General features: G+C 32.7%; 3 protein-coding genes across 5 annotated transcripts; 1 reads left to right on the top strand and 2 right to left on the bottom strand.

Annotated features, from left to right (window-relative positions):
* Positions 1 to 8,023: 8,023 nt before the first annotated feature.
* LOC112698850 (uncharacterized) lies at positions 8,024 to 11,091 on the bottom strand. 2 transcript variants are annotated; one of them, XR_003151998.2, is made up of 10 exons: positions 10,811 to 11,091; positions 10,446 to 10,575; positions 10,251 to 10,337; positions 9,943 to 10,070; positions 9,535 to 9,631; positions 9,375 to 9,452; positions 9,071 to 9,296; positions 8,774 to 8,997; positions 8,513 to 8,635; positions 8,024 to 8,433 (listed from the first exon to the last, which is right to left on the bottom strand). XR_003151998.2 is itself a non-coding variant. In XM_025751666.2 (9 exons), exons 1-9 carry the CDS (start codon positions 10,981 to 10,983, stop codon positions 8,600 to 8,602), a joined length of 1,179 nt encoding a protein of 392 aa, XP_025607451.1. In that variant the 5' UTR covers positions 10,984 to 11,090; the 3' UTR covers positions 8,024 to 8,599. The 2 variants fall into 2 exon arrangements, 1 of the variants encoding a protein (XP_025607451.1); XM_025751666.2 differs by having other exon boundaries at positions 8,024 to 8,635; positions 10,811 to 11,090.
* Positions 11,092 to 11,748: 657 nt separating this feature from the next.
* On the bottom strand, positions 11,749 to 15,133 carry LOC112698887 (uncharacterized). 2 transcript variants are annotated; one of them, XM_025751668.3, is made up of 7 exons: positions 13,762 to 15,133; positions 13,532 to 13,659; positions 12,969 to 13,065; positions 12,779 to 12,856; positions 12,470 to 12,695; positions 12,145 to 12,368; positions 11,749 to 12,003 (listed from the first exon to the last, which is right to left on the bottom strand). In XM_025751668.3, exons 1-7 carry the CDS (start codon positions 14,038 to 14,040, stop codon positions 11,983 to 11,985), a joined length of 1,053 nt encoding a protein of 350 aa, XP_025607453.1. In that variant the 5' UTR covers positions 14,041 to 15,133; the 3' UTR covers positions 11,749 to 11,982. The 2 variants fall into 2 exon arrangements, with proteins under 2 accessions (XP_025607453.1, XP_025607454.1); XM_025751669.3 differs by having other exon boundaries at positions 12,785 to 12,856; positions 13,762 to 14,809.
* LOC112698871 (uncharacterized) lies at positions 14,370 to 18,026 on the top strand. Its single transcript, XM_025751667.3, has 9 exons — positions 14,370 to 14,552; positions 14,666 to 14,787; positions 14,983 to 15,083; positions 15,271 to 15,466; positions 15,564 to 15,656; positions 16,252 to 16,311; positions 16,481 to 16,555; positions 17,084 to 17,164; positions 17,475 to 18,026. The coding sequence occupies exons 1-9, from the start codon at positions 14,480 to 14,482 to the stop codon at positions 17,850 to 17,852; spliced, it is 1,179 nt and encodes a 392-aa protein (XP_025607452.1). The 5' UTR covers positions 14,370 to 14,479; the 3' UTR covers positions 17,853 to 18,026.
* The last annotated feature ends 1,319 nt before the right edge of the window (positions 18,027 to 19,345 follow it).

Below are 19,345 nucleotides of genomic sequence, written 5' to 3'. Positions count from 1 at the left end.
AACCATCTCCTCTTAAAAGCTTTTTTGGTAGCTTCTTGCACTCAAAGCAAGTAGACTTTCATGCCTCCTCCCTCTTTTTCCTTTTTTTTTTTTTCTAAGTTTAGATTAGAATAAAAGAAAGTGCTATTGCTTTATCAAGAGATGAAAAAATATCAGTCGGCACAAGAGCACCAATCAAGCAAAAGAAGACCGTTGGTTCCCCCTTTTTACAGTAGAAGAATTGTACCATCATTTCCTTTTCAAAAGCCAAAAAAAAAAAAAAAGAGTTTGAATATGATGTTTTGTTTATTATATTGTTACTCCATCCTCCCATAATTTGAACAATAAATAGAGTAAATTACTTGTTACTCTTTCATGAACAAAAACACCAACTACCTGGGACCTTTTTCATTTATACTATAAGATTAAAAACAAATTTACTAGGTACTTATTAATATTATTGTTGGGTGTGGGGCATATCTGATGTTTTAATAATTATTTTAAGTAATAATTGCTCTCTCTATTTATATATGTATGAAGAGGAAATGATAAAAGGCTAGATAGATAGCTAGGTCCTTATGATGAGAGGAGGCACCGCCCCATATATAAATAGATATTCCATTTTAATTGTTATATACTGCACTATACTAACTCCATTAATTTCTTTCTATAGGGTATGTATGAGGAGAAGACGTCAAATTCCCACCTCAAAAAATAAACAAATAAAAAGCAGCTTTAGTTTGAATGAAGAAGGCATCTTCTTTACTTTAAACTTTTCGATTACATGGAATCCTTAAAGTGTTACTAACTATAGAAAATCCCACTAGGATGAAGCCAGATGAAAAAGGTTACTTTTTCTCCACTAACTATCTAATGTTGTTCACGCTCAAGCACTTGTATTAATTATCATCACTCTTCTCTTCCCTTCATACCTTTACATACAAGCTTTTTAGCTAACTTTCTAGCACAAATTAACAAAACTGACTTGAAAATGAGTCACACTTCAATTCCCCTTACATACAAACCCATGCCTTATATTTATATTGAAAAGAAAGCATGCCGTGCCTACGTAATACACTTTAACCACACCACCTAATCCTCCTTTCAATTCAAGTTGCTACAAATAAGATTCGTGTAACCCCATAAAAGCCGGGTTTAAAAATGTGCTTATTAAAGTTGTGACAAATCTTAAAGATACCCATCTCTTCAAGGGACCTACAACTTCATTCTCTCATAATTCTGCCACATATTTATTTAATTACCAATTAATATTTTTCTTGTCAAATATATATAGTTCATATGCAAGCAAGTGTGTCATAACTCGAATACTTTTAGTATATAGTATTTTTCAGTATTTAAACCCAACATTGAACAATAGTAAAGTCGATGAAATAGTCAATAAACTTGCAGATTCAAGGATTCGCTAAGCTTCTTATTTAAAATGTTTGCACTTTCGTTACAAATAAAGAAAACTGATTAAATATCCCAAATGATTATTATAACTCCTTCCATTATCGAATACCCAACTTGTACCATGTATTTGTACTACATCACCGTATTTCATTACACATACATTACAATAAATTAAATAGATTAAAAAAAAATGACTAACACTAATAACTAATTTTAATTTTTCACCGAAAATATATTTCTAGCTATCCACAGTATCTCCTAGTTTGAATTCTGACATTTAGGTTGTGTTTGTTTATAGAGATAAGACACTGAAACAAAGACACAAAGATACATGCTCGTGTTTGGCAGAAGAGATATAGACAGAGACAATGTGTCCAGAAACACTGAATTAGTGTATTTTGTGTCTATGCTGACAAGAAGGACATAAAGACACTAACAAGAGACACAACTTATTTTTTATTTTTTCTTTCATTATTCTTGTTAATTTTTCATAATTATATTTTTCATCTCAAATTTTTGTAATGAAAAAAAATGAGAATAAATTAGATTTTCATAACTTGTTCTAATTTATCATCAAACAGAATACAAGAACACAAAATTTTGTGTCTCTGTCCATTAGTGTCTTATCGTGTCATGTTTTCAGTGTCTTGTCCTGTTCTGTTACAAACGCTGCCTTACTTAAATAGACAAATGAGTTGACTGCTTGACCAATGCAAGTTAATTTTTTCAACCAAAGTATTAACTTCTAACATTTTTCACAAATTTATCTCATATTTTATTTGAATACAGGGACAATCTTTTTATTTAATGTTAAATTATTCAAAAGATGAGATTTATCAAATATTTATTTATAAAGTTTAACCAAGTATGTGATATTCTAATATACCATTTTACGTTCCAACTGTGAACAAGATCTAAATTGTAAAATTTGATTTATTGGACAACATGTAAAATAGTACTTGATCAGATCATTATAATTCCGTCAAATCTAAACTATAAAGACACGTTTAAAACAAAAAAGAAAACTTATACGTTAAAAACTTTTTTTTATTAAAAAAAATATTCTTTGAACTAATTTGAACATCAAAATATTCTTTAATTCAACGAATACTATGTTGAAAATACAGAAATAATTTTGTATTGTTAGCATCCTTCTAAGCATGATATATTCAGAGAATGGATTATACACGTTTAATTACAACACATACCCTACCCTTGGGCACACCAAGAAGAACAGAAAGTTACATGTATCTTTCAAAAAGTTGGCAGCAGATAAGTTAGCTTTTCCGACATTATCTGTTATGGAGCCGAATTCTTAAGCAGCTTAGCTTTTAGAAGATAGTGGGTGTGACATTAAAGTGAAATTCTGGCCATGCTTATCTAGTAATATAGCTAGACTACTCTATATATATGTATACATGCGAACCTCTATATATATATATATTTATATATCATTGTCATTCTCATTCATCATCTTAGGACCTACAATCGAAAATGCATTGAATACAAATTGAGAACTAAAACCACTTTCAACCACATTCATAATTGCATCTTCAATTAGTCATCTCCCTTGTTGAATGCATCTATGGATGATTAGGTGACATATTTAATAGCACGGGGCCTTTAGACAAACAAACATACACATTTTGCGAGTGGAGAGCATTGTGTTGTGTTCGCTCCATTATTTCATACTTTCCTCTTATTATTCTTTCTATTTCTAGATACATCTTTGTCAATACCATTTTGCCCCTATTTTTATGTTTCACTCTTCTTTTTAGTGCTAAAATCATTCATCATGCACATATAGCGTTGTCGCATAATCATCATAAACCTGATTCAAAAACCTATATAATATTTAATTTTTTTTTTGGGATGGTGCTCTAATCATATTTGATAAAGATTTAGTTTTAGTTTTTGTTATGGCCGTTATAGTTCGGCTATACGTCATGATTCAGCTATATACGTTATAAACGTTATAAGTCGGTTATCCGTAATAGTCATTAAAGCAAATATCAAAAGGCTCAAATATATTATTACTTTTCGCTTAAAGCAAAATTACTCAAAGACATAATCGTTACTCTTTGTTTTAGATATAAAAGAAAGATAAAAAGATTGTTCAGATTATTGTAATTCGCAAAATCTATTATTCACTTATTAACTTGGAGTATCATTCGCAGTTACCCACCCTTTTGTTCTCTCATTGTTGACGTATAATTCATTAGTATAATTCATTGTTGACGTATAATTCATTAGTATAAATTATACAGCACCCAACTTTCACAACAAAATGTTTGAATTTTAAGATTGAGATGGGTTTTAGGCGCATGTAGTACTCCTTTCTTCCCTCTAATAAGGTCCAAATTTTAATAATCATAAAAAAAATTATCATCAAATACATATCAATAAGAAATTAGTTCAACTATCTAAAATTGACATGTAAAACATCTATTATAAAATTTATTTTGCGGCGGCCTATAAAATATATGTTGTATTTGAATGCAACCTAACCAATTGATAATGTTTGTTTCAGAATTTGACAACAATAATATTGACATAAGATAATCCATGTTTATTCTTAACCAACTATTTTAACATTATGCCATGATTTTATAGACAGATTGGAGAAGAAGAAAATGAACATCTTTCATGTTATCTAAAATAATCATTCGAGTATCTAAAATAATCATCCGAGTATTATGAATAATAAACATCTTCTCAAAAATTTAAACTGATTTTAAGATTCACCAAGAATTGAACTCTTGATCTTTCAGATCTAAAACTCTAATACCATGTCATAATACCACAAAACTGATGAAAAAAGGTAACACTAATGATTATATCTTTAATATTCTCTAAACTCCCATTGTACAATAGATATTCTATTGGTTCCTTATACTTTCTCTAAAATAATTTTTTTTTTTTGTTTCCCACGGTATCCCCCAACCCGACAGGTCAAGGACTAGGGTTTGCCGCTGGCCAATGGGTTGCTGCATGGACAAGGCGGGATTCGAACCCCCGACACGTGCTTAAGCGGACTAGTGAGCTAACCACTAGACCAACCCAACTTGGTTTTCTCTAAAACAATTTGAATCCATCCTAAAGTAACAAGATGGTTTTTAATTTGCATTTAAGGCTTAAAATGTGGGAGGGAGACAAAACTACATAACTTTGATTTTGTGCTTGGCCTTAATCTGCAAACCCTACCGTGGTTAATTGAAAGGGATGCTACAAATGGAGGTTCAGGGATCACTAATGTGGATCAAATACTTGTCATGAACTATAGCTAGGCCCAAAGTGATTATCATATTCTCTTTCTTCGTTAGATTGTCACCTTCAATGGGCCCTGCTGGTCCACGGATGAAAATCATTGAATAGAGCTGATAATTAGTTATAATTAATTAATTAATCCCTGACCAAAAAGATAAAAAAAAAACCTTTTTTTTTTCAGAGAAAGCCCTATGTGGAATGTACTTTTTAAACCTGCTTTAACGTATGAAAGCCTATGATCAATTCTAAGAATTGAAATGCACTTAAAGAAAGTATGTTTGTTTAAATAACCAATAATTTTAGTAATAGATAAATTTTATAGTGTTTATTATTTAATAGTTAAGTTTTACTTAACTTATTTTTTATCTTAAAATTTAAATATTTAAAAATGATTTATTTTTATATTTTTTAAATTAAATATTAAATTTTTAATAAATTAAAGATGACCTTTTAATTTATACACCGTAACAATCACCTTAGTAATATCCTACTTGTTCATTATATCTTGCTCTACTAAGTAGAGATATTTGCACGGGAAAATGTATATTTATCTTAGACTTAAAAGCAATATATAATAAATTAAAACTCCAACAGAAATGGTGTAATGATCAAAGACCTAAATAGTAAATAACATAAGAATCCGATGTGCTGTTAATTTAAGAGGAAGGTGATTAACTGCATGAGATGATAGATGGTAGACGACAAGCCAATAACATGCCTCAAAATGGCACTAAACTTCTCATAAAATTATTAGTTAATTCTTACGAGGTATTTTATTGAATTGTCGTATTCGTACATTAATAAATTAGTTTTTTATTAAATATATTTAGACACATTCAATGATATATTAATATATCTAATTTTATTCTTAATATGTATTATTAAAATGAATTTAAAAATAATATATATTATTATTTATTAAAAAAATATTTTAAATATTTTATATAATTAAAAATATTAAAATATTATTATAATTTATCTAAAAAAATTTTATATTTTATATATATATATATATATTGTGTTTTCATATCTTTAAGAATTTAAATTTGTATGTCTATATATTATATTCTGTATCTGTATGTATTAATGTCTGTGTATCATAAATTCATTTAAGTAATGGCCTTCTTATAAATTTAGATTTTTTTTTCATTTTACATTGTCTCTAGTTATTAGGGTGTATAAGATTAGATTGAGCTGGTTTAATTAGATTTAGATTTGATTTTAATATTTTACTGAATTTGTTTAAAGATTTAAATTCGAAACTAGTCCGAATCTGAAATAAACCACTTGACCTGATATATAAAAATATTAATTAAAATATAAAATATATTTTATTTATAAAATATGATTTTAGACCGAGTTGAATCTATCAAAGTATGTTTAAATTTTTCAAAAATTTTACTGAATAAAAAATAAAAATTTTAAATTTGACAAAATATACTTTTGAGTTTTACGAAACGGGCTGAACCTTAAACACCTCTACTAGCTATGATATAGTAGTATACATTTTTTTTTTTGGGTCATTTCTAATCAGATAAAACTTAGTCTAACTTTTAATGTGTCATTGATTAGTATTATTGTCAATTAATCTCACTTTGAAGCTGGTACAGTACACATATATAATATGATTTGGCATGATTATTCTTTGCTAGTTGGTTCTTCGAAATTTCCTCCTAATCATTGTGTATTTTGTCCTAAATACTGAATTCAATAATATTTAAAAAATAATAAAAAATTAGTTTAAATAGTCTAAAATTATTTTATTTAATATTTATTAATTATTATTAAAATAATTCTATAATTTTAAATATAATAAATATATAATTATAAATATTATTTATATAAAAATATAGATGTTATATTATATAAATAATTTTATATATTATCTCCCTAATATTTTCATAGTGGATTATATTACTGGTCTATATTATGTTTCTTGTTGAGGCCAATAACATTTTTTGGTGTCTATTATTTCCCAATATATAAATACTTGATTTATTATGTTTCTGGTTTAATTTATATATCAATTATGTCAATCGTATCTCTAAAGTGAGTAATATATTTACAATTTTCACTAGGTTGTCACTCAATACTTGATGCATAGAGATGAACCTAAACTTTCAATCTCACCATTCATGCATGATTGCAAATTAGAAGTTATAGAATTTTTTTTAAAGTAAAATTATAAACAAAAGAGAAATGCAAATGAATATTGGTGCATAGCAGCTATATATGGTGATTATATATAGTTGCCTAATTTACTAAAAAAATAAAAATTAATATTTAATTTAAAAATATAAAAATAAATAATTTTAAATATTTAAAATTTATCATAAAAAATAAGTTCCATAAATTTGACACTAAAATTTTAGATACCAAAAAATTTGACATGAATATTATAGTATTGACGTAAATAACGGCTTAATATATGGCATATAGTAGTAGTACTTGCAAGAATGTGGAGATGTCAGTGATGGGGGGAGTGCGTAGAAAGAGAATAAATAAAAGAGAGGAAAAAGCTGAGCAGAGTCAGAAAAATTGAATGTCAGAAACCAGTGAAAAGCAAAGCAATCATGTTGATTCCATTGGGGTTGGAGGGAAACAGCAAAAGAGAGACACATGCATATCGACAATAGTAGTACTACTACATTGTAATTTGTAAGCTGCTTTTTTCTTTCTAAAACCATCATAACTCTTAATTATTGTCTTAGTCGAATAATTGGCCTAATGCATTTTTTCTTTTTACTATACTAAAATCTACTCATCATGCTGTGCCCTTCACTTTTTCTTCTCTTTTACTACTTCTATACTACTACTAAGTATTATTCCAATTGAAAAACATGAATAAACTTAGATTTCTTTTATACCAAGGATTAAATATTGAAAATTTTACCACAACTTAGGAGGAGAGGAAGGGAACACAAAAAGTGGTTGGTAGTTAATGCAAAGTATAAAGTGGGTTGGTGAATGTGAAGGAATAAAAAGGGGAAATATATATATATATATATATAGAGAGAGAGAGAGAGAGAGAGAGGGGGAGAGAGAGAGATGGACACCGACACAATGAAGCAAGTGTTGGGAGCTGGTGATTGCTGAATCCTACTTGCATGCTCAATTGACGTTAACATTGCGTACTTTTTTCATGAGTATGTCGATGTTCATGAATTTTCTCTTATTATGTACTCACATTTCAATGGGTTTTTAAAATAGTAAAAATTGAGGTGCAGTCGACTTCACGTGAAGTTGAGAACCGTTAGATGATTTGACTAATTTAACTAAATTTTTATCTAACGAATTTCAGAAGTCGACTTTATCTGAGTTTTCACCTTTTAAAATTTAGCAAAATAATAACAACAATAAAATGTGTGGAAATGCTTTGTAATGATCATAGGAGAACTTCTTTCTAGTTTAAAATCTTAACCACACTGCGATGAGTTAATTAATCATCTTTTCATGACAATAAATTTCAAACTAGCCTATATATAGTTGGTTTTCATGTTGGAAAACTTCCAGTTCTTTCATTTTTGTGGGATTAGCCGTTCCGCGTTCACTTCCCTTCTAGTTTTGGGCCTTTCAGTGTTGGGCTACGGGGTTGGTAGGTGTAGGCCCATTACACTTCAGTATGTCCAAAAACAGTTTTTGTCCAATATTGGGCTTTAACAAAAACCTCCAAAAATTCTCAGATCAAAACCCAAAAGCACTTCCAAATCAAACTGAGCCCATTCAAAGATACATTGTTTGCTCTTGTTTCCAATAATCCAATCTGAAATTAATCTGCATCACCTTGGATTAAAAACAACATGCTGTCCAAATAGAAAAACAAGGAAAGTAACCAAGTTGGTGGTTAGCTCACTAGTCCGCTTAAGCAAGTGTCAGGGGTTCGAATCCCGCCTTGTGCATGCAGCAACCCATTGGCCAGCGGCAAACCCTTAAATGGAGCTCAGTACCGCGGCGGATTAGTTCTTGGCCTGCCGGGCTGGGGGATACCGTGGGAAACCAAAAAAAAAAAAAGAAAAACAAGGAAAGTTACACACAAGAACATGGCATAATAGTTATGCATTAATGCCATAGAAAGAAGCAAAGTGCAATGCAATTTGAATTTTGAAGGATGTACCTTAATTTGTGTCCTATTATATGTATAGGTGACATGTACTCTCCCATCACTAGCTTGAATAAGTGCAGGATATGAGAATTCCATTCCCAAAGTATCCTCCAATGTAACAACTTCATGCCATGAATCACCATCATCCTCAGATATTGCAACTTTAAGCACACCCCTTGATACTGTATTATAAGCAAGCACCAGAGTCCCATCTCTCAGCTTAACTCCATCAATACCTATCACCAACTTCAAATGTAAGCAAATCACATTGCCAATGGTTACTACTTTCAACTAGTATGCAAGATAAACCTGCATTTGGATTGGGAAGTGGTGTAGGCTTTGCATAGCCCCATGTTTTGCCACCATCAAAGGATTCTGAAATGTAGACTCTGCCAAGGCCTGTAAACGAGCGAAGCAAGACACGCAGCGTTCCCTTACTAGTCCGGTATGGCACTGGTTGAATCACCCCAAGAGGTTTATCTTCAATGTAAATTAGACCATACTTTCTCCATGTCCTTCCAAAATCTGTTGTAACCTGTTACCATGCAACAATCTATATAAGTCAACAAAAACATTTAAAAATCAGTTCATTAAGGTCAGTTCTGTTAGAAACCTCAGACCACGACCCCCAAGAGTTCCAGCTTTCAACAGAAGATCCACACAGTAAGGCACCATTGTCCAGCAAGAGTGGCTGAAAAAGCATTAATGGCATTTGATTCTAAGAAGATACATTTATCTTGACCATGACTACTTTAAGTGGTTTTTTGTTTCACCTTATTCTTTATAGGTCCTAATATACCAGGAGGAAGTTGTTCTCTTTCTGTCCATGTTAGTCCCTTATCATATGAGCGTTTCATGAATCCACTCCATCTGAAATTAAATAAGCTAATTCACCTCAACAGATTGGACAAAAAAAGGAAAAACATTTGGGATTCATTAGAGTCCTACTATATAACATTTGTGCCATGTTTAAACTGAAAAGAACTTTATCATAAACATTGAGTACCCAAAATTTGACTCAGTTAATCATGGGTGATACAGATATTCTATGCCAACTAGAGTAGGCTGGTTGGATTAGAATAAAGTTTTGTGGTGTATAAAGCTATTAGTCACAATGATAACTAGAGCAGCTTGCTAAAAAGTTGTATAACTTCATAAGGAGATTGTGAGAGAAACATTACTTTTGAACATCAAGGCCTATTCTATAAAACAGCAGTAACACATTTAAAGGAGTTTTGAACAGCACAGGGTTCCACATAGGAACATTTGGTTCTTCATCAGCAATTACAGGTGATTTCCATTTGCCATTCTGCCAAATCAAGTCAAATAAGCAGTCAATAGTTTAGAGGAAAGTAACATCTCTCACCAAAGTTTCAAATTCAAAGTTACTATGATTGCATTAGAAATCCCAGTCTCTTATGAATTGAAAAGCTAGGTGTGAGAGTAGCAATTTATGCAACCTTTAAGTTTTAACTATTTACATCATTACCTTGTAAGTTTGCAGCCATATTTTGACATCAGGCGCCCCCTCAGATGTTCCCCCATAATATGCAACCAAAAAATGACCCTTCCCAACCTGGTGGAATTCAAAATAGGCATCAATGTAATATGCTTCTCATCATGACAAAAGCTTCAATTTTTTTGGAAGAAAAAAGAAAGAAGAAAAAGTTATGTAATTTTGTACCTCAACAATGGTGGAAGCATGGCAGCTGTTGAAGGGAGCTGATTTTTCAGGAAAAGTGAACTCCTCCAAAAGAGGCCCTTTTATGTAGCTGTTGCCTAAACCATCTGCTCCGGAAATTGTGGAGTTTCCCCTGCAAAACTTTGCTACTTGCTTTTAGATCATTGCTTGTGAGTTATCAGTTGCAGTGTCAAGAACTCATGTTTCTATAGACACAAGGACAAAACATCAATAATATAAAAGAAATGTAATCATATACTGAACCATTCCAAAGAAGATAACAATATAGGTCACAAGTGTAGCAGAAAAGCAAATAGTGGACTGGTAATGAGAATGTGAAAGTAGTAACTGGTAAGGCATGTCCGTACCTAGAAAATGAGTGAACGCTATGGCTATGAATGATAATAGAGAGCAGGAGCACAAAATAGACAAAGGAAGAAGAAAACAATGACATGGTTTCACCCTCTAATATCTGCAATGAATTATGCAGCCTGCAAAGCAAAGCAAACTGTGTAGGAAAGATGTAAAATAAGTAATTCATTTTGTTTTTTTGACTTGACTAAATATCAGCCCTCAAATGTACAAATTTCATCATCTACCGTTCATTTTATTTTAATGGCTGCAGTAGTTTCTAGTGTTTCTATTGCAAGGTGCTGTCAATACACAATAGTATTATTTGAAGTCATTAGTCAATACAATAGTCAATACTCTCTCATTTAGTTGATTTGAGTCAAGTAATGACATTTTCTCTTGTTTATTGATAACGTGTTGGAAGAGAATGCCTTATTGAGCTGGTTGATAATGACCATTTTAGTTAAGTTTTAACTTTTAATAATGTGCCAAAAGTCACAAACTACATGAAAGAATGTTCACGAGCAAGGCCAGCTAAGTTTTATAAACTATTCTGTGATCTGTGAAATGAAGTGATCAAGTGAACAATATAAATTAATCAAATAATAAAATATAATCCATGGGAAATTGGAATGTGAATAACATTTAATACTGGATGAGGGTTGGTGGCACATATAATACTGCATATTTTTCCACCCTATTATGTACTAGTTTCTGGTTTTCTTTCTATACATCACCCCACTCATATTTGTGTTGAACATATATCTCAACTATAAACAAATATGTGCTAACTGGTAAAAGTAACTGATTTCATTAAATTCTAATTGGCACGCGATAATGACTTAACATAAATAGTTTTAGAAATCCTCGCATTTATGTTTATTGATCTTCTTATTAAGTTAGAATGGCTTAAACTCCTGAATTTACACTTGCAATCTATCTCTGGAAACCGTGGTTTTGTTTGTTTAGTGCATCTTTTTTCCCTCTTCTTTCATTTCAGATACCATCAACACTGAATAAAAAAAATTAACAAAACAATGTCTGAACTCTGAAGCATATTATTTGACAATTAGAAGTAAGGATAGACAATCCATGCGTCAGTCTTTGCCCCTGTACTCAATCCTTCGGATGATAGAAAAGAACACATGGTTCTTTTTCAAGTTTATTTGGAACAATTTACACCAAATCACTATGGCCGAAGAACAACATGCTGCCAAAATAACAAATGAAAGAGCACTGTCAGGGAATGCAGATGAAATCAAGAACAGAAAAACATATTATTCTCAAACAAGAATTGAAAGCAGTTGGAAATTCTGAACAATTTAAAGGCAACACTATATAAAAAGTTAACCTTAATTTGTGTTCTGTCATATGTATAAGTGATGTGTATTAGGCCATCATTAGCCTGAATAACAGCAGGATATGAGAATTCCATCCCCACTGTGTCTTCCAATGTGAGAGCCTCTTCCCAAGAATCGCCATCATCCTCGGAGACTGCGACTTTAAGCACACCCCTTGACACCGTATTGTATGCAAGCACTAAACGGCCATCCTTAAGCTTAACCCCATCAATGCCTAGTAAACCAGATTAAAAAGTTACAATCTTAATACATGATGAAATATACTGTCACCAAGTATGCAGCAAAGTTGCAAGCAAGAAAGGTTATGAAATTGACCTGCATTTGGGTTGGGGAGCTTGGTAGCTGTCGCAAATCCCCAAGTCTTGCCGCCATCAGACGATTCTGACATGCATATTCTACCGATGCCATCAAAAGATCGAAGTAGAATGCGTAATCTCCCATCTGCTGTCTGATAAGGCACTGGTTGAATCACACTAAGAGGTTGATTTTCAAGGTAAATTGGGCCATGCTTGCTCCATGTCCTGCCAAAATCTGTTGTGAACTGTTGCATACACAAGAAGCAGTGAATTATAACCAGTTGACATTTCAAATAATCAGTTAAACAACCACTAGTTCAGTTAAGACCTCAACCCAGGCACCCCAGGAGTTCCAGCTCTCAACAGATGATCCGCATAGCAGACGATTGTTTTCTAGCAAAATAGGCTGAGAAATAGTAATCAGATTTAGAACCAGAAAAAAAGAAAATCTGTATAGTTATAAAAATTCAAAACCTCATTGCAATAGATAGATACTGTGAAATTAACTGCTTTTGTACCTTATTCTTTATAGGTCCTAGTATTCCAGGAGGAAGTTGTTCTCTTTCTGTCCAAGTAATGCCTTTATCATATGAGCGCTTCATGAAACCACTCCATCTGAAATTAAACAAAAGCATTCTTCTTATCTCATAAGGATAACAAATTGTCAAGTTAGGAGTAAATTAAAACTAATTGAATTTAGTGGCAGCTCCGCAACTCTTTAGAGGGTCTATTTATAATGAATGACTAGCTGAGTAAATGCATTATTTTTTCAATACACTATCTGTAGTGAAATGATTTCCCTATTAAGTTCTAACATTTTCTCCTTACCAGTTTGGAATTATTTCATCTGTAAATGCAAACTTTTGTGCTGAAACTTTATGTGTGGTTAACTGAATTTTACTGAAGATTAAAGCCAATCAATACTATTAAAGCATGAATTGGCATGAAAGGGGAAGGAAAAAGGAATTGTATGCTAATGAGGATAGGTCAAATCAACTGTTTCAACTTTCAATATATATGAGGATGGTTTGCAGAAGATAAAAAAATAGATAGAAGAAAGGCATGAATATAGAAACTTTACTTCTGAACTTCTTGGCCTATTTTGTAGAACAGAAGTATCTCATCTGATGGAAGCTTGAACAACACAGGATTCCACATAGGAACATTAGGTTGCTCATCAGCAACTACAGGTGATTCCCATATGCCATTCTGTCCACCAAAAATTGCAGTCAACGATGCATTCAAAATTGTAGATTGCAAAGTCAAAGACAAGATAATTTAATGAGTGAATAGAATAAAAAAAAAAGAAACCTTGTAAGTTTGCAACCAGATTTTGACATCAGGTGCACCTTCTGAAGTGCCCCCAAAATATGCAACCAAAAAGTGACCCTTATCAACCTCAACAATGGTAGAGGCATGGCAGCTCTTGAAGGGAGCTGACCTTTCTTCAAAAGTGAACTGTTCCACCACTGGACCATTGATGTGGGCCATGCTTGACTGCTCAACTTGTGAGGTAGCTGCTCTGTTTTCGTTTTCAGGCGGAGAACATAACAAACAGATCTTATATAAGATCTGTGAAACAAGTTTCATTGGCAGAAACTAAAATAATGAGGTGCAACGTGTTACAGTGTCGCAAAACAGAATGCATCAACTTCAGAGTTCAGATACCATTGCACTTTGAAGCTCTCCTTTCTCATCCAGATTCTAATCACAGTAAACTCAAGTCTCAACTACTCAAGTACACCAGTTTCTCTCTCTCTCTCTCTATTTGTTTATTGATAATTTTTCATTTATATTTTTTTGAAGCAAATATGAGGGATCCATGAAACAAATGGGTCACTGGATTAGTATGAACCGAGTCCGACCCAAATAGCAAATTTGATGAAGCAACTAAACCAAACCAAGCTACGCTGTCTCTTGGCCCGGGTCAGTAGCAACGCCGCAGAAGGTAGCTGAGAACTGAAACTGATGATTGTAACTGCATAACAGGATTGGGACTTGGGGGGAGGTACCATTTCAGAAGCTAAAAATGGTTGGAAAGAGATTAAGCATAACCTTAACAATAACATTCGCTGCTATTTCCTTCTCCACTGCAATCTCTGGTATGTTACACATAGAACTACTTCCCCCATGTTCTCTTTGATTGTTTATTTATTTATTTTTTATGAGTATTTACTAAAAGTTTGAAGCTTTGTACCTGCCCATGTTCTGTTAGCATATGTCTTGAGTAGAAAATGTAAGGGTTTGAACTCCAAGATTCTTGAGCTGGAGGCATCTCTCAAGTCTTCCTTAGATAAATGTGCCTCTGAAAGGCAAGGGAGAATTAGGGCTCAACAGGTTACCCTTCTTTCAACACTCCTATTCTTCATTCATTTCCATTAACTTTAATCATAACTTGGTTGGTTACTTGCTCTTCAATCATGTCTCAATTGGCACTTGCCACTCGCCACTGCATAAAGTTTAGTTTTTTACCCCTTTTTTATTTTGCCCCCCTTAGTTCTTTTGCTGATTCATTTGCTCAAGTATTTGCAGACCTTGAGAAAAGAACTATCACAACCTAAATCTGAAAATCTGAAGCTGACATATTACCCTATGGCACCCATTGGTACCATCCGCTCATGCTTCTCTACGAGGTAATGAATAATGTTTATTCAATAGTTCTTAATTTCAAAATTTGATCATTAAGGTCCTTAGGTAGTTAGGTGCATCATTAATATTGAATTTTTCCTATGCTTGTTCAGTAGGTAACCTGCACATTGATAAATTCCTTCTTCAATGCCACATTCATGATTAATGAAATATTGCTTCATACTGGTGTAGGAATGGGACACCGAGGCAACCGTTACTTGTACCACTTGCTAGAGCCTGTTTGGTTTTTAATGCCACTCGTGTTCCGCCAGCATCTCTTGAGGGTCTAGCTGAATATTCTCACTGCTGGATTTTATATGTATTTCATTTAAATACAGATCTTGAGAAACTATGGAAGCATCCATCTCAATCAGGGTTTAAGGCAAAGGTTTGTAGCTCTAGTATTAATGTCTTATCTCTGTAGCATCTTCTTGCCTCATTTTATCCCCTAGAGACATTTTTCATATGGATCAGTGGATGGATAGGTGAGAGTTCCGAGACTTAAAGGAGGAAGAATGGGAGTGTTCGCCACACGATCCCCACATCGTCCATGCCCCATTGGACTTACAGTTGCAAAGGTAAGAACACATTAGATGCTAGTGGATTTTTCTGACATGCTTTCACCAATCACAATATTATGTACTCTTCTATTGAATTATTGATTGATATCACTTGCTCCTCATGCATATTTTCAAAAAAAAATTTGGAGACCGTCAAACCACTGAGGTCTTAATGGTGCACAAAGTATCCTATCCCCTTTGTTCTTCATAGATTTCTATGTATTTTCGCTTAGCGTTGCTGGATTGTTGCAAGCCTAGGAACAATTAATTTCATATTTAAAGGAAATTTAGGATCTTGGGCAGTTGGTTTGAAAGATTGGATTTGTCTTATGAAAGATCAAACCACAGCTAAGAAACTGACTTTCTCCCATATTATTGGGTAATTTTGTGAAACTTGGATACATATCCAGTAACTTCTTGTGCACCCAAGTAAGGGGCATATGTATTCTTTCCCAGTCAATGTCGTTGCGTACATAGATCAGCATCTTGCATCACAATTTAACTTCCGCCCAGTCCCCAAAATGTCAATCTTTTGATATTCAAATTTCAAACAAACAAAATCAAATTATGAACTAGTTTCGTAAATTTTCATTCTATTTAACTTGTACCACAGGTAGAGGCTGTACAGGAAAATATGATTTTGCTTTCTGGTGTTGATCTGGTTGATGGAACTGTAAGTCTCCATTGCTAATATATGTTTCCTTTCACATGCTACTTTACTACAATTACATGCCACTTAGATTGTATTTAATCCAATTTAACAAAGAGCTTGGTACCTTTTTTGGCCAATAATTGATGCTTTAATTATGAATTACGTCTGTTTTTTTGTATCTCATTGACAGCCAGTACTTGATATCAAGCCTTACCTGCCATATTGTGACAGCATCCAAAAAGCTGTAGTGCCAAATTGGTTGATGGTAATCTTCAGTATTTTTTAGCTATATTATTTCGTGTTGTATTTTTAGGTTTATTTTTGAGTCTCTAAACAAGTTTCGGGTCCATTTATTGTTTTCTACACAAAAGTTTATCTGTGATTAAGAAAAAGGAAAAAGTATTTCTAATCTTCATGTTTGGATGAGTTTCTTAAAACTGTTGAAACAAAAACATAAAAAGCTCCTGCACATTTTTGGAGAAACAAATGGAGAATTGCTTTTGTTCAGAAGCTTATCCAAGTGATTGTTTTCTGGATATATTTTGCTCCATGTGGGAATATTGAGATACAAGTACTCGTGATGGCTATTTACTAGTCACTGAACTCTTATTAGTTTTTTATTCTTGTATTCTTATTCTCTTGAAGCTTTAAATTTAAGGTCCACACTCCACATTATAATCAACAATGAAGATATTTTAGTAGTATTTTATTTTCCTTCACATTTTGTTATGGCTGCATGCTACTTGATTATGTCATTCTAAGTAAAGAACATTGTGTTTCTGAATTTTTTTAGGAGGATAGCTTACTCTCAGTATCTTCTGTAAGCTTTGCAGAGGACTTCGCTTCAGCACTCGAAAATTGCTGGACAATGGCAGTGAGTTGTTAATTAATTTACTTGAAATATCAAGCGCCTGCATCTTGTTCACCTTAGCCTTAATAATTTAATGCTGGTTTTAATAGTTTATATTTCATTTGGTGGTATATTGTATTCAAAATTTTTGTGTTAACTCCTTAAGTAACTTAACAAGTATTGGAGGCAATCTATTATGCTTTCTGGTACAAGAAGTTTTGCAACATTTTTGTTACAAATTCCAAGTATGCTACTACTTGATGGTGAGGTTTTTCTATATCTTGGTTTCATCCTCCTATACTGATAATGTTGTGCTTCTTGGTTGCTACTTCAGGAAAAGAAGTCGCTTTATGCATCACCAAGCGAGTTCCAACGCTTGATCAAGCAAGTTCTTTCATGGGATATTCGGTCATTGAGCCAAAGAAACAGGCCTCATGATGCTCTCTCAAAAAGTGATAACGATGATGAAATGTTGGTTAATACCTCTGATGCAGATGAACACCAAGATGACAGAGCTTTTTTACATGAAAAGGACCAGAATTCTGTAGATTCTAAGGACATAATATATCACCTAATTTTGGAAGGACTTGATGTCTCTTATAGAATTGATCACCATGGTAATGTGAATGTGGAAAAGGTGTCACCATCATCTTTCTTAGACAAAATCTCTAACTCTTGCAATTACTTGACTTGGGAAGACAAGCTGCAGTGAATTCTGCTGTAAGCCTTCATTAATTTTAATTTTAGTTTCTCATGAGTTGTTTTTTTATTTTATTTTATTTTACATAGAAAGTTCCATTAAGAGGGAAGTGAAAGCTTAGAGACTGTGGTTTTATTTTGAGGTAATGTTTTTATTTTAGTTATAAAAGTGAAATTTTTTACTCAATTTTTTTATTTCATATTCTCATTACATGATATTGTAAAGTGCATTTGTGCATGATAATTAAACTAGGTTTTTGGTCAAGGATAGAAATTTTGGATAATAAATGAGTACTTTATAACCAACTTGGGTTGGTCGAGTCGTCAGCTCACTCGTCCGCTTAAGTAAGTTTCAGGGGTTTGAATCCCGTCTTGTGCATGCAGCAACTTATTGGCCAGCGGCAGACCCTTAAATGGAGTTTAGATCCGCGACGAATTAGTCCTTAACCTGTCGGGTTAGGGAATACTGTGGGCAACCAAAAAAAATTGAGTACTTTATATTCAAAAAGAATGGGCCTAGGGGAAGTCCACATTGACCAAAGCCAGGTGCCATTGTGTCGGCCCAATTTGACAAAAAATTGAGAATATGAGATGGTACTTTAATATTTTTGTTCTTCAGTTAATTAAAATTACAAGTTAAAGTGTCATTGTCCCAATCCATCTCACACTACCCAATTGAATTGGATTGGGTTGGGTGGGAATAAGGTTTCTTTTTTTGGGTCTGGGTCCATTGTGGCCCACGGTCCTGACAAAAAAAAGTGCCATTGTTGTTCTCTATTCCTATTCCTATTCCTATTCCTATTCCTATTCTTATGATCAATGTTGCAATTTCAACATTGTTATTGGGACACAAGTACACACGCATATTCCTATCTGCCACTCCCCGACAAGCATCGTTTATCGTTAATCCTCTTGTTTCTTGTACCACACTTTTTCACTTTTACTATCACATGGACTAGTACAAATTAATCAAATTCTCCCTCTTCAACTGTACCTTCTCGCATTTTTATCGAGTGATAATATTGTTCCCACTTAAATTATTTAATCAAGTTCAAATTCAAATAAAATTAAAATATAAGTGGGTAAAAAATGTCCAAAAACATTCTAGAAGGTGAGAAAAGGAAGATAATGTGGCTGTCGTAACAAGACAAGGTAGCGTGCGTGCGGTGCGGGGTCATGCACGCCTTGTTTTACTGTCACCAACAAATGCTTCAACGTTTTTTCTCTGAAAAGTATATAAATTCGAAACTTCGGCTTTGCGATTTCAACAAGTTTTCTAGTACATTTGAAACTGCTCTTCGCTCATATTTTTAGTATTATTTACAAAAATTAATTGAAAATTCTAACTCATCCTCTTAATTTTTTTTATTTCTAATCAAATAGAAATTTAAATTTTAGTTATGTATTGAAATTTTATTATTTAAATATTTAAAAAATAATTAAAAATAAAGTAGGGCTCCCAATTATTATTACTTATTTACCGGCATGTTTATGCAAAATAATTGT

This window comes from Arachis hypogaea, chromosome 1 (genome assembly GCF_003086295.3).
Source record: "Arachis hypogaea cultivar Tifrunner chromosome 1, arahy.Tifrunner.gnm2.J5K5, whole genome shotgun sequence".
Classification (NCBI taxonomy): Eukaryota; Viridiplantae; Streptophyta; class Magnoliopsida; order Fabales; family Fabaceae; genus Arachis; species Arachis hypogaea.
The sequence above is the reverse complement of the archived record's forward strand: the minus strand, read 5'-3'. Positions and strand labels throughout refer to the sequence as shown.